Raw genomic sequence first — 15,646 nt, 5'->3', positions numbered from 1 at the left:
GCACGCTGGAGAAGATTCTGCAGACGCATGCATCAAGGGGGCTGCAAAGTTGACCAATTCATCTCTACAGAGATACATCTAAATATACATAATTTAAAAGCAGGCTATTGAATAAGCATGTAATAGGCCTATTTTTTTATTTTCAAAATAAGTTCCCCATTTTACTCATTATAGACCAGTGAAAAAGCTGGCATTTTGTATTTTTTGATACCCACAGAAATATGTTTTTTGAGTTCTTTTTAAGAAGTGACCATTTCAAAAACAAATATTTAACTTTGCAAAATTATGACATACTATAAAAAACGTTTATGTCATTTATTCTAGTATTAATTTCCTACCATGGCATAATTTGCCCGTCACACATACGCCCCCGAACCCTTACGCACATAAGATACGCGTTCACGCACTTTTTGCGTCACTGGCAACACATATTGCTCCAGTGCTAAAAGTGGGCGAGGTTTTCAGAGCAGTGGACTTACTCATTTGTTAAACTTTTACGCAAGACAAAGGAGCATTTTTCTATTTTTAGCTTCAGTGTAACCACACCGCAGTGAGCACTCAAGCATCATCCTCTGGTGTGCCATTTTTAAGAGCGCAGCACTGAATTGCACATAACATTTGAAGGAAATTATACTATTATTGGTAAAAATTTACAATAATATTCACAAATAAACAGGACATATAATACTGAAATGTAATCATATTAACTTCTGATCTATGAAGCATCATCTAATTTGTATTAATGACTTAATGCAAGTTATTAAAAGTGATACCAGTGCATTGCAAGTCCAAATGTACAACTAGTTCAACTCACGTAATGCAATAACGTTGGTAGGTTGTTATTTTCAGTCTGAAGTGCTCTCAGTGATATCACTCTTCATGCACGCGGTTGCAGTGACCATCATAAATCTGCGGCTGCCTGTGATAAGTCTCTATACGGCTGGATTAGCTCTTCGCTCTAGGTTTAATTGCTTTGTGAACAGAGAATAATTGTTATTGATTTCTGCGTCTCTCTCCGTGTCACCTTTATACGTAGTCTTTAAAGCAGAGTAAGAAGAAACAAGGTGGGCTTTGACTACTAAAGTATTAAGTGACCCTTCTGTGGTTTGTAACCAACTGCTCAATATTAAGAGGAAATATTTTTTGCTTCTATTTCATTTAAACATTTTTCAGTTGGAGCAATTTGTTCTGATAAGGAATAGTTTAGGCTACTATACAAAGTTTACTATAGTATAACTTAATTCATAAAGTAACTTTGAAAGCCCTGTCGCATTAATGTTTAAAATTGCACATACTGTCAAATTAACATAAACTGACCACTTGCATTCAATGGCAGCCTTTATTTGTTAAGATATTCATTCAGTCATTATTCAAACAGAAGGGAAATAGGACTACCTCCATTGCTGGAGGCATTTAAGCACCTTAAGAAAACTCAGTGGCTTAAAAGTAAGCCTGCTTAGTTATACATATTATTGACTCAGTATTATAGTCCTGTTATGTGTCTCACAGTAAGATCAGCTTGACACCTTTGGTCTATAATAAACACCATCCATGAGTGACGATTTGTAGAAAAGACACTTTTTAATAGAATGCTTGAGTTATAACAGACTGGATTGGTTTAAGTACTGGATGCTATTTCCCATCAGCAAAACAAGTCCCCTCAATGTAGGCTGTAGGTTTGCTTCTGGCCAGCAAGGGAGAGAGTAATTAGCAGTGTTCTGGGGTCCTTTCTGTTCTTATGTACTGCAATGTGACCTGGAAGATCTTCTCCTGCACAATGCAAAGTAGAAAGATAGAGATAAAAACATTATGATATGACACTGATCATTAAAATTTAGCATGATCTTCATGGTGACAGCCTTCACACCAGCTTGAAATGTGAGATATTTGAGCTCTCCTGACACGTATGTCACATACTAGACATAACATAATTTTTTTTTAATTTATATTCACAGTTAATTCAGCCAAAAAAGCATATCTTGCATTACTTTTCTGTGAAAACCAAGTGTGACATCACAAGGAATTTTTTAACCTCTGCCTCACACTGTCCCATTGAAAACAGTGCAAAACAGAAGCTAAGAGAAAGAATCTAGGGAGATGGGGAGGCTGACATGCCGATTGGCTCCAGATGGTGGAGAAAGCTGCTGCTTGCTACAGTATGACTATGACTACAGTATGAATACAGGCAGCATGCTTTTGCAGGACAGCCTGAAGACAGTGACGATGATTACACCAGATAATCACTTTGATTAACTTCACGTTTCACTGCCAGCAGTAAATGAATGTTTACCCATTTGGCAAACAAGCCATCCCTCCTCCATTTCTCTCCTTGCTGCACGTTACATGCACGACAAATGCTGACTGCAGCATTTTTTCATATAAGGTGATGGGAGCACTAACATGTAGCCATCACACAGTGCGCTGTGATTGTCATGTTGGTTCTATTCTGCCTATAACTGTAAAATGATCACACCTCCCAATATATAAAAAAATATAATAATAATAATAATAAAAATAAAAAAACGTATAAAAAAAAGGCAGGTCGAGCTAGACGGAAAAAATGGAGAACCCATTAGACATAAGCTTCTGTAAACTTCACCAGTTTACCTTTACCTCATCCATCTCACAAGAGGGTAAAAATGAAATGGAACAAAAAAGAAAGGCTAAAAATATATATATTTTGAGTTCTAAGTTAAATTATTTGTTACTCTTGGAAGCAAGCACCAGTAAGGAGTGTAAAAGTAACTAGATCTGTGTTTCCTGTTGAAAATAACAGTGCTTGCAAGACAGCAAAAGAATAGTGTTAAAGTTTAGGCTTTGGTTCAGTGTAAATTCTGCATCAGAGCACCTTGCCATTGTTGTGACAATCAGAATGTGCCTTTGGAGTCACCCCAGGAATCAACAGAGTGACTTTGTAATGTAAAGGTGGCTGCATGTGAATGGTTACGTTTATGAATGGACTATACAATCAATTACATTTAAGTATGTTGAAACCAGTTGCAGTTCAGTTTGAACCAATAACCTGCACATTATGATGATTTAATTGCTGTAGGTTACTGAATAATGAATAATCTATCAATGTACAGTAAGTCAATGGGAGATATTTAAACTTAATCTTAAAGTTGCTACATGTTATGTTTTTATGAAATGACAAGCAGAAAACACACAAAAAAAGATTCAATTTACTTAATTAAAACAAACTAAAGCAACACAATTCTAGAACATTTTGTTCAACAACTTGATTTCATTGGTTTCTATCCATTTAAATGTGTAAAAATGAAAGTTTACTTCATACATTTGAGTTGGGACAACATGAATACTTTTTGTGGTGTTAATGTAGCATTGATGAAACTGGGCAGGGGATTTCCATTTCCCGGTATGCTTTGCATGGGACTCGATAGGGAGAGTAAATGTCAAAATTGTGTTATTTTATGTGTTTTTGTGCAAGATGAATATAAAGTGGCATACGTCTTGGTGTTTGATGTTTTGACATGTTGAGATTTAGAAGAGTTTCTGTTAAACTGGTGTTTTAGGGGTTACCGTTATGGTGAAGGGTGGAGCTTGAGGTAATGATGAGGACAGGTAATATTGCACATGAAATTGATTTCTTAATTTGTTGAACAAATGCTGTATTAATCATAATATATTTACTAAACTATACTCTTTAGTGCATCAAACCAGCATGGATTTAGCCTGCAAACATTTACTTTCATAGGTTGTACTTAAATAAATTAAAGATATTTATTTGAGTTACACTGACATGTCTATATTTGTTGTGTTTACCTAATTCATATAAGTTCCTTCTACACAAAGTGTTTGTGTTGAGAATACACAATCTTAAGTTAAGAGAACTCACATGGAACCGCTGTCCACGACTGAATCGAGTTCAGCCAAAGAGCAATTTTTTGAGTAAATGTTCATATTCATAATCGCTCACAACACTTTTATATGTTATAAAAAGTATCAAGCTGACAAAACTAAAAAAAAAATAAAATAAGCCTTACCAAACACATTTTTGAATGTAAAGTGGTTTAGGATGAACTCATTTTTAAACTTTACTTCGTATTAAAGGAATATTCCAGGATCAATCCAAATTAAGCTCAATTGACAGCATTTGTGGCATAATTACTGATTACCATAAAAAGGAATTTTGACATTCTGCTCCTTTAAATAAAATCTAAAATCTGGGTTACAGTGATGCACTTACAATGGAAGTAATGTCAACAAACCCTAAAAGGACTGTAAAAATTACAATTTAACAACTTTACAGCTCAAATAATACATTAGTTTTAACAGAAGAATTAATGAAATTGTCCTTATAAAATTAAACGCTTCAAATTTTGAAACCTTCCAAAAATTGACTTCCATTGTAAGTGCTGCAGAAACATAGCGTGTGTGGAGGCCGACGCTATTCTCTGCGGCATCCATGCACAACTCACCACGCACCCCACCGAGAGCGAGAACCACACATTATAGCGAGCACAAGGAGGTTACCCCATGTGACTCTACCCTCCCTAGCAACTGGCCAATTTGGTTGCTTAGGAGACCTGGCTGGAGTCACTCAGCACGCCCTGGATTCAAACTTGTGACTCCAGGGGTGGTAGTCAGCGTAAATACTTGCTGAGCTACCCAGGCCCCAATTTTTGCTTTATTTTTAAAGAAAAGGAGGGACAAGTCAAAATAATTTTTGGTGGTAAATCAACATCATGCAACAAATGCTATCTGTTTAGCTAAACCTGTACTGAACCCAAGGGGTTTAGAGCAAATCCCTACCCAGAATGTTTGAGGAATATAAATTCAGTGCTTTCTTGTAAGCACTGTAAAAATGTATTGGCAAACAAGTCACGAAATACAATGTCAGGAATGGAGATTGTCAAAAGTTTTTAATTTTTTGCTCAAAAGAGCACAAAGCAAGTGCTGAAGTCTGGACATCTTTTGTGAAAACAATTGCTCTAATATGAATTCCTTTAATTAAAATCAACCGTGCAGTGAAAGGGTTGACAGATCACAATATATTGCCTACGAAGAGAGAAGAATGCACACACACATGAGTTATCTCTTGATGACCAGCATAGGCACAAATGATAGAAAGATCTATTAAACTTCAGTGCCCTCCAGAAATTGGCTGTGTGCAGACGTGTGATCCAACTTGTGTGTCTGCACTTCATAATAATCACTTACTCAGTTACTGCCAGTGGGCTTTGATACATGACTGAATAAAGTCTTCTGAGGTTTGTTGACTAAACCAAGAAAAGAATAGTGCAAATACTTGACCTTGCAATTTCTGTAAAAATGTCAAAGTTCTGAATGTAGTTTAAGGAACTGTATGATTTCATTTTGTAGAAATAAAGGTGAGATAAAGATTAGTGCTTGTCTAAGATCTGTGAAAACAGACGCTGTTGATGCATGTTAATTAAATTGAATTTTACAGTTCCACGGCCGGCCCACCGGGAAAAGTCCCGGTTCTCCCTATGGCCAGTCCGCCCCTGGTGCCATTTGCATTATACATGCCAATGCAACCAAGGGTGATGGAGGCTGAAACGAGAAATGGATGAGACAACATAAAACATCTTGATGCATTTCTTGAAGAAACGTGATTGCATACAGGATAAAGAATGCTACAGAACAAGCATCAAGCCTATTACAACATTAATTTAAGCTCAAATCACTTTTGTCACATGACATTGTAACTAACATAAGATATCAATGTATTTATTGTTTAATCATTATTGCAGTTATCAGGAAAAAAGTCATCTCAAACACTGCAGCACAAGATACAAAAGCTGCATTATAAAACAGGCTCTCTGCAGCACATTACCTTGTAAATCTGCAGTACCCATAAAGGAGATGCATAAAACAGGCCTTCGGAATCACAAACACACTACAGTGCCCCTGTCTGTCAAATGATCACACCTCCCTCTAAAGGAACCTTGTTCTGACACCTCAAGGACCTTTTTGCACTGGAGACAGATTGCACTTCCTAATAGTTTTAAGTATACTTTGGCAGAAATACACAAGTTATGCCATTGCATTGTTGAGTCAATAAATCATTTCTCTGTTAATCTCAGTTTTAGATTACCTCATTTGTGGAGTAGATATAAAGTGACCTCTTTAATTCCAGCTCAAAGGTTGGTTACACATGACAAATTAAGCTTTAATAAAAAAAAAAAAAAAAAATGTGTTCCTTATAATGGTCGATAAAAAAACAAACTAAACCATGAAAAATGAAGGCTGATTCAATTGATGCCAGAGCATGTGCAGGCGTAATTAGTAAACAAACACAAACAGGATGAGCATCCACATCAACCTGAGCTTCAACTGACATATGTTTTTTCCTCTGGAATAATTTCTTTCAAGCAAATCATTATTCATGGCAGTTCACTTAAAATTCTAATTTAAATTCAAAAGTTATAAATGATAATGATGTTTTATCCAAAAAACATGGTTATATTGTGGTGCTTTTGGTAAGTGTTTGATGCATTTTCCCTCAAACAACTATTCCTTCATATTCATTTCTGATCTTTACATTAATACAGATGTGCAGATATGGTCTGGGCAACGGTGAAGCAAAGAGAAGACATAGACTCTAAATCCATATGGTAGTAAGCCTTAGGATACAGACTGATCACAGAGCTATTGTACTGTAGGTGAGTGGGCACGCAAGAAAAACAACTCCTTAATCAAGATTACAATCACTATAAATCATCAGGACCTTTAAGTGAGATACACAGATTTGAGCAAATATTCGTTTTCCTTTTTTTGATTTTTCAACCTGATCTCATTAATATCCATAGCCATTTGTGCATTAGTATTTGTAACATTTAAACGTACATGCTTGAACATTTGAATAAACACTAAAATGTTCAATATGGACATTTGAAAGCATCTAAAACGTAATTGTTTTTTTAACATTTTTACAGCTTTAGAAAAGTAAAATATTGACAAATCCATGACAAATATATTTGAATACATTAATCTATTATAAATATATTTGTAAATTTTTACTGTTTTATAAATAATTTAAATCTCCTACTTCAACCTCTAAACATAACCATTTTTCAACAATATAAAAAGATGTAATCTTTGTTACAATATATTCATTTATATATATGTTACAGCCGCTAATCCCACCCCTACGCCTAAACATAACCATTTATTAAGCATATAAAACACGTAACAGGCAGATACATTTAATCACAATAATTTATTCAGAAAAAAGGGCTCCATCCGACGTGCTCCCTGATGGCATTCAATAGCTTTGTGTGAGGTAGAGAGTGAAATTTAAGTTATTAATGTCTGGAAATCTTCTGATGCACTCCGTAACGGCACTGTCAATCTGTCATATCTCATTCAAACATACACATCGCAGAATACAGCAGTTGCAAACGGTCACGAAACACTTGAGAGCCAATGGATATTTGACAAAACTGTCGTAAAACCTGTGTTTGTGCTTCTTGAGGAGGACATTTTTGAATTATGAAAAAGAAAGCAAAGCGGGTTGACTGTTACGGCCGGGGTGCTATGGCGGATGGAGACGAAGGTAGTTGAATAAAAGGCTTGAAATTTGGTCTATTCCTCAAACAATTTTATCTGAAGGTTTGGATTATAGCAAACAAATTAAATGGATTACTTTTATTATTGTGTTATGGAGCTTTGTTTTATAGGCATATTCTGAAAACACCTTTTGTGTCCCCCGGCCAACAAAATTAAATGCTTAATGAATGATTAACCATTTTAAGGTTTAGTCTCGGTTAAAATTATATAATGCTTTAAATCGTTGTATAGGGCAGCAGAATTCACACAGAACTGAATGAATGTTAAAAGTTCATATTATAATGTCAACTGCATTAAATAAATGTTAAATAATCTAATTGATTATAAATGCCATTGGAATGAACTGATTAATTCCATTAATTGAATATTAGTCGATTCAAACAGTACACGTAAGCATTTGTACATTTGCTAGAACCAAACTTTACATAAGAATACATAATATGATTGAATGAGATCATGTTTTTTTTGAGGGGTACAGCAAAATGGTCAATGGTCAAAGTTACATTTAGGTATTAATAATAAATACTGTAAGTAGTGTTATCAGTCCTTCAAGTGAATGACATGGCTATCATTAAACAGCTGCTGCTGGAGTTGCCCATGGACAGCTACAGTTAGTCAATGGTCATTTATAATGGTGTGCAGTATCAGAGAAAGTGACCAAAGCACCTTCATCCATCTGTGCATCAGATGACATTTCTTCGATTCCTATTATGATATGACACACTTCATCTGTTAGCAAGCCCTGAACACTGTCTCACATCTACAAATATACAGAGCCTTGTTTTAGGTGTAGATGTTCTTTGTTACTCTTATGCGGTAACTAAACACAAGGCAATTTTTAAGGCATTTAGTAGAGTTGGGGTACTTGAGTCACAGGTCCAATTTTAATGGACTTGGACTTGTCACAGACTCATATGCATTTTTATTTTGACTTAACTCAGACTCCAGCCTTTAGGATGAAATTTGTGATGCAATGACACACAAACAAGCGAACAAATAACGTAACACAGCGTGACCATACATCCTCATTTTCTTGGACATGTCCTTTTTTTCAGACCTGAAAAAAGCGTCCGGACGGGATTTCAAAATTGGCTCTAAATGTCCAGGATTTGGCTTTGTCTTCATAATGATGTGCTCTCTACAGTTAGTACAATAATTAATTCTGTGTATCTGATACTGCACATCAGTTTTCACATGAATATGTCCTTACGTGTGATTATTCTGGCTGAGAGCAGCAGTGCACACTCTTTCAAAGTACTTTCGCTCTCTCTCTCTCTCTCTCTCTGGCCCATGTGCGTGCTTATGTGTGTGCGTGAAAGAGATCGCCATCAACCACACATGCTCTGCTTATGCTCAATGTATATTAAATGTATTTCACCCATAATTTTAGATAAAACTAAACTAAACTGAAAGGACAAATTGAAAATTAAGCAGAAAAAAAACTAAATAAAAATGTGAAATAATAACTCTGGTTTTAATGACTAACGCAGCTTTCACTTTCTTTAGAAATGTTTGAATGGAGGGGAAAAAGCAACAAATAATTGAAATTTCAACAGAACACAATAAGAACTGTGTTGAAGGACAGTTTTGTCTTCTTACACCTTAAGAATATGCTTTCATTCTGAAACCACTTTGAAATGTGTTCAGCAGGATACTAATCATAATGTGAGTATGAAATTCTACAGAGGTGTTTTTCTTGCATTAATATTGACAAATTGTGTTTTGTGAAGGTTCAATGTATAATATAATAATCAAAATAATTTCAAATATAATATTTAATTAATATATTATTATTAATTTATAATATAATTTGAATGATATAATATTAGATAATTCAAAGACAAAAATTCCAGGCCAAAATGAAACAAAAAACACAATGAGCTGAAAACCAAAAAATATTATTTTACACGAGTCTTTGTTTTCAATAATTAGGCATACACCTAAACAACTTTTTCTATAACCTCATATTTCATTATAAAATAAATTAGACAGAAAAGAATTACATTAAAAATATTTAGCCTAGTAAGAACATCTTTATTGTTAAAAGTTTTAAAATGAACAGTAACTCCAGTGAAAATCTTCAGTGAACATGAAGCCAGTTCTATCGGCACATTGCTTTTCTTTTTTTTTTTTTAACACACATTGTATGTGGACCTGGAATGTGAAATGGATTCTTTAGTGGGTCTCTTTTGTGTTCCCTTTAGTTGTAATAGGATAATCACATTAATCAGTCAATTTAAATATTATTGCAATTTGTAATGTATGAATATGGTTATTATTATTAGTAGTAATAATGATATTGTTATATTATACAATGATACAATTTTAGTCGTAATTTCTTAACTTTAAAATCCTCTGGCTTTTATTTTGGAGGAACACTCTAGGAAGAACCCTGCACGTGCTGTGTGTAAATGTGCCAACATCAAAGCATCTCTCATTTATTGAAGCGTACTGCACATGCAGACTGTATATGTACTTATTTAACACATTATTTGTGATTCAAAAAAATTACTTTATGGCTTCAAAAAACCTTGAGTATAAGTCATATGGACTTTAATATCATATTGTAGCTTGACAGCACCGACCATTACACACAATTGCACACAATACCCAAGCACTGGAAAATGGTTTTATTAAAGGTCCTGTAAGCATTTTTTTTATGGAATACTATGCAGAAAATTATACTTTCCCTAAAGGATTTCACTGAAATAAGTCCTGAGATATCTCACCAATCTCTGTGACAGTACTAGACCATGATCCATGGACACATTCTTTGATCAATCTCAGAACTTAACGTAACAAACGGTCACAAGACGCTTGAGAGCAAATGGGCATTTGACATAACTGTCGTAAAACATATGTTTGTGCTTCTTGAGAGGAAATCTTTGAATTATGAAAAAGAAAGCAAAGCGGGTTGACTGTTACTACCAGGGTGCTACGATTTTTGAAACAATACATCAGAAGTCTTTAAATTGCTTTCTGCCTGTGAATCGTTTTGCACGTTCTCATTGAGTAGTAGAGAGAGGTCAACAGAGAATGGCTAGATTGGTTCGAACTGACAAAGTCTATGGTAACTCAGATAACTGCTCTGTACAATTGTGGTGAGAAAATTGTATTGTAAGTGTGTGTGTGTGTACACACACACACACACACACACACATACATATATATATACATATACATACAAATATGTATACACACATATACATACAATGGTGGCCAACATTTTGGAATAAAAAGTTACATTTTGGAAGGAAATTGGTATTTAATTAACCAAAGTGGCATTCAATTGATCACAAAGTATAGTCAGGACATTGCTGATGTAAAAAAAACAGCACCATCACTATTTGAAAAAAGTCATTTTTGATCAAATCTAGACCATCACTCCAACACCAGCCATCACTCCAACACCTTATCGTTGAGTAATCATGCTAAATTGCTAATTTGGAACTAGAAAATCACTTGCCATTATATCACAGTTGAAACTTATTTGGTTCGTTAAATGTAGCTTAACATTGTCTTTGTGTTTGTTTTTGAGTTGCCACAGTATGCAATAGACTGGCATGTCTTAAGGTCAATATTAGGTCAAAAATGGCAAAAAAGAAACAGTTTTCTCTAGAAACTCATCAATCAATAATTGTTTTGAGGAATGAAGGCTATACAATGCTTGAAATTGTCAAAAAAAAAACTGAAGATTTCATACAAAGGTGTACACTACAGTCTTCAAAGTCAAAGGACAACTGACTCTAACAAGGACAGAAAGAGATGTGGATGGTCAGATGTACAACTAAACAAGAGGATAAGTACATCACCATCTCTAGTTTGAGAAATAGATGCCTCACATGTCTTCAGCTGATAGCTTCATTGAATTCAACCCGCTCAAAACCAGTTTCATGTACAACAGTAAAGAGAAGACTCAGGGGTGCAGGCCTTATGGGAAGAATTGCAAAGAAAAAAGCCACTTTTGAAACAGAAATCAAAAAGTAAAGATTAGAGTGGGAAAGAAACACAAACATTGAAGAACAGATAATTGGAAAAGAGTGTTATGGATTTTAAACCCATTGAGCTTATGTGAGATCAGCTAGACTGTAGGGTGCGTGAAAAGTGCCCGACAAGAATGCCACATCTATGGCAAATGCAACAGGAAGCGTGGAGTGAAATGTCACAAATGAGTATCCGGACAAACTGAAAGTTAGAATGCCAAGGATCTGCTAAGCTGTCATTGCTTCAAGTAGTTTAAGATTTAATTTAATTAGTATTTTTTTTTTAATTGTAATAATAATTTTTCACGTTATTAATGTCCTGACTATACCTTGTGATAAGTTGAATACCACACTTTGGTGATTAAAAGTACAAATGTTTTTCCATGAGAGAAAAATCTGTACATTATTCCAAACTTTTGGCCACCAGTGCATACATGTCAGTCCCCAATTCAGTTGCATTATTGTATGCTTATTTTAGCATATTTTAAAATGTGTTAAAAGTCCAAATTCTTTCAGGCTCATGTGAATTCAATTACCTATAAGTTTAGGTGAAAACCTAATGTAATAAGAGAGCACACAACCTCATCATATAATTTTGTGCTACAACAACAAACGCCAAAGGAATCCACAAATATAATGGCCCTAAATAAATGTGTCTAAAAACCAGAAGTGTTTTTTCATCTTTAAGCCCAGTAGACATAATATACATCATCATATACTTCTCCACAGAAGGAACAAACTGATAGTTGTACACATGGTTTATGTGGACTGGCCGTAGGACTGCTCAATCATCTGTCTGTCTCGCTATGACTGACAAATAACCTGTGTCACCATTCTAGAATCAACTGTCAGGATGGAGAAAGATAAGATATACAGCCCTTGACACATCCTTTTTTTGTCTATTAAAAAAGGTTGATGGCTGCATATGTACTTGCCAGATCACTTTCCAATTAATAGACATCTACACAGAGCTTCATGCAAACACAGGTGTGAAGACAGTTAAACCAAATATATTTAGGTACAAACCAGCTTGGACAGAGATAGGACTCTGCAGTAAGAAGACTGTCTGTTTCCAGTGGGTCTTGGTGCAATCTGGAGCAGTGGAGAACATGACCTAAAATGCAAAACACAACCACATTAAAACACAATTTATATCAAGTAACAGTAACAATTGATCTTATTGTGCTATAAATTTGTTCTGCTTGACAGAAGAAAAGTAAATACTCAGTTTTGGTGTCATATATTAAAAACTATGGTGAACACTTACAAGGAGATAATAGAAAGTGAGAGTTTGGGGGAAAAAAACAAAAAATGTACCCCATGTACTTTCCAAATGCACGTGCCTTGTCTTATTGTGCACAACTCATCAGTAAAAATTATACTTGGGAGAAGGAAGTAAAAAAAACACTCGGAAACACTTCGAATAAAGAAAGTTAAAGACAACACATAGAAAATGGGTACCTTCAATGTACAGTATGTGTTTATCTACGTAAAAAAACATTATATATATATATATATATATATATATATATATATATATATATATATATATATATATATATATATTTTTTTGGAACAGCTATGAATAAAATATGACGTAAAAATTTTTAAACTGTACATATATATATTTGTACATTCTGTTTTTTAGCTCCCCCACCTGCTCCAGTCGGTACTGTTTCTCTCAGAAATTGCAGACTTTCCTCTGAAACAGGGTTTGTGCACACATGCACATGTCCACATGAACAAAAACACACATAGAGAGTATTTTTATACTATATAAGTGCAGACCATTTACCATTTTTTTAACAAATAATGTTGTAATTTTGAGACAATAGGGTTTTGGTAAAAGACCTATTTCTACTAAAACACTAGATGGCAAAAATAAAAATGCCTACTGCACCTTCATAAACCACTGTAACACTGCAACAAATTGTTTAATATAAGTGGGATGGAATGGATTTGATGCAATGGAGGAGTCGATAGAGATTAATTTTTGAAATAGGAATGCACTAAAATTGTAACTCTAAAACGTACACTGTTCATTTTATAAAAGGAGAATGAATCAGAAGTTGTATTATAGTTGAGATATTAAATATCAAAAGTGATTTTTTTAATTTCCCTTTACAAATTATGTTACTACATCAATATTTAATACATTTCATTTTTCCACATCATTACAAATTTTGGGACCACAAATTATTAAAAATAATAAAATATTTATAGTAATAATAATAAAAAATCTACTACTTTAGCACTGTTGAACACTAATCAAGAATGTATGCATTTTTTATGGTTTTCAATGGGGGTCAAAAATGACCCAAAGGATAAAAAATTACTGGGGGGGAAAAAAACTCATTGAAAAATTGAACCAGATGAAACGTTGCAGACAATGCAGCAGTTGTTAACAAGCTCATTAAAGCAAATTCAGATGTTCAGGCATCAAAAAAATGAAATCAGTTTAAACAGTGGGACACAAGAATGGTAGAACCCTCCAAATACTCCTGTTTAAAGGGCCAATTATCAGAACCCAGTGTACGATCACTCTCCCAGTAGCTGATGGCTTTAGCTTATTTCATTGCCTGTTCCAGTTGGTCACTGGAGGAAGGCAAATGCTTATTTCAGCATTTAGGTATGAGAGGCTGGCGATTGCATTGCGATTGCCTCGGGCCTAAAAGACGGCAAGGTGTGACAGCAATTGCTAGCTGTTTACCTTGTTTCTGCAGTTCTTGTCGAAGAAAATGTCAAAATAGCCCACGATGGCCTAGAATGAAATATGAGAGAGAGGTTAGAACATGACATTCTAGTAAACACTCACAATTGTTTGGGCTGCCTGAAAGTAATTAGCAAAATATGGTACAGAAGACACGTTGACAAGTGTTTAAAAACAACTGTGTTGTGGCAATGCTGCAAAAAATAAAAAAATAAAAAAATTTAAGTTGTAAGATAAAATCATAATTTAACATAGAATGAAAATGAAAAATAACCTGAATTTTGGGGTTGAGGGTTAATACACACTATGTGCAAGATAGTCTTTGCTTAAATGCAATATGATGAGAAATTTTGCAATAGGCACAATATTTGTAAAATTAAAAGTACCCGATTTTGTCCCAACCTGCCCCCAATGACAGTGGAGTAACTCTATCAATCTCAGGAGCATACTTGTAGTGGCAATGATGCAGAACTAATAGCTTTTAATCCTGACGCAGCTGACAACACGAGGGCCAGATCGCTCACACAAAGAGCACAATCAATGGGAAGAGAGAGGGAACATAGTAATAAAGAGAAGAAAAAGCACAAGGAGAGAGGTAAGCAAGACAACAATTGAAAGGGAATGAAACACTCCAAATGTGTAAAAAGAGAAAAGGAAAATAAAAGAGTAAGGAAATAGAGGTGAATTCATTTCCATTTTAAAGACTGAAAAGGATGGAATATGTATAGTGATATGTGTTGTTTACGTGTGTTTCTCCATCTTTTTCATCTATCAATCTTTAGAAACAGAAAATTTCAACATTTTGTATAACAAATATTTGCTATACTATCAAAAAAATTTTTTTTAAAGTGGCTCTAATTTTCTTTTTTTTTTTGCTATTGTAAATCATAAATGTGAAGATTAACAACCTTTAGTAACACTTTATATTACGGATCAGAAATTAGACTTTTTTAGGACGAATTTAATGACTAATAATTGTACTTGTAAGGGACTTGTTACAGACATGTTTTGAATTATAAGGTATTTGTTAAGCCTTTATTTGCTGATTTCTTACCCCTGCCTAATAGCCTCTTTACATTTGTTTTTCCTAACAATGAATTCATTAGGTAAAAACAAAATATACCAATAGCTAGTAACTTGTAAGAATAAAATAAATGTAGAATTTCAGATAATTTTGTTGCTTAGTGAAAATAGCAACAAAAAGAATCTTCTTTGCACTACATGCAAATTGTGTTAGATGCTATTTGCACTCCTAATTAAATACTACCACACATTATAGGGGCATCACATCAGCGCGTTTATTGTTAATTTAGAGTCCCACAGATACACCAACACCTAACCCTAACCTTCCCTGCTTTGTTGAAATACTATATGCATTCTACATGTACTTCATACTTAC

General features: G+C 34.3%; 1 protein-coding gene across 2 annotated transcripts in view; it reads right to left on the bottom strand.

The window, feature by feature from the left end:
- Window positions 1-1,339: 1,339 nt before the first annotated feature.
- The window catches only part of LOC127654458 (protein arginine N-methyltransferase 3-like), an 82,984-nt gene continuing 68,677 nt past the window's right edge, over window positions 1,340-15,646 (bottom strand). For both annotated transcript variants that reach the window (XM_052141680.1, XM_052141671.1), the window contains exons 14-16: window positions 14,248-14,298; window positions 12,564-12,651; window positions 1,340-1,770 (exon numbers count right to left, since the gene is read on the bottom strand). In XM_052141680.1, the coding sequence (XP_051997640.1) occupies window positions 1,661-1,770; window positions 12,564-12,651; window positions 14,248-14,298 (249 nt within the window). In that variant the 3' untranslated portion in view covers window positions 1,340-1,660. The remainder of the gene's footprint in view (window positions 1,771-12,563; window positions 12,652-14,247; window positions 14,299-15,646) is intronic.

Source organism: Xyrauchen texanus, chromosome 2 (genome assembly GCF_025860055.1).
Source record: "Xyrauchen texanus isolate HMW12.3.18 chromosome 2, RBS_HiC_50CHRs, whole genome shotgun sequence".
Lineage (NCBI taxonomy): Eukaryota > Metazoa > Chordata > Actinopteri > Cypriniformes > Catostomidae > Xyrauchen > Xyrauchen texanus.
The sequence above is the reverse complement of the archived record's forward strand: the minus strand, read 5'-3'. Positions and strand labels throughout refer to the sequence as shown.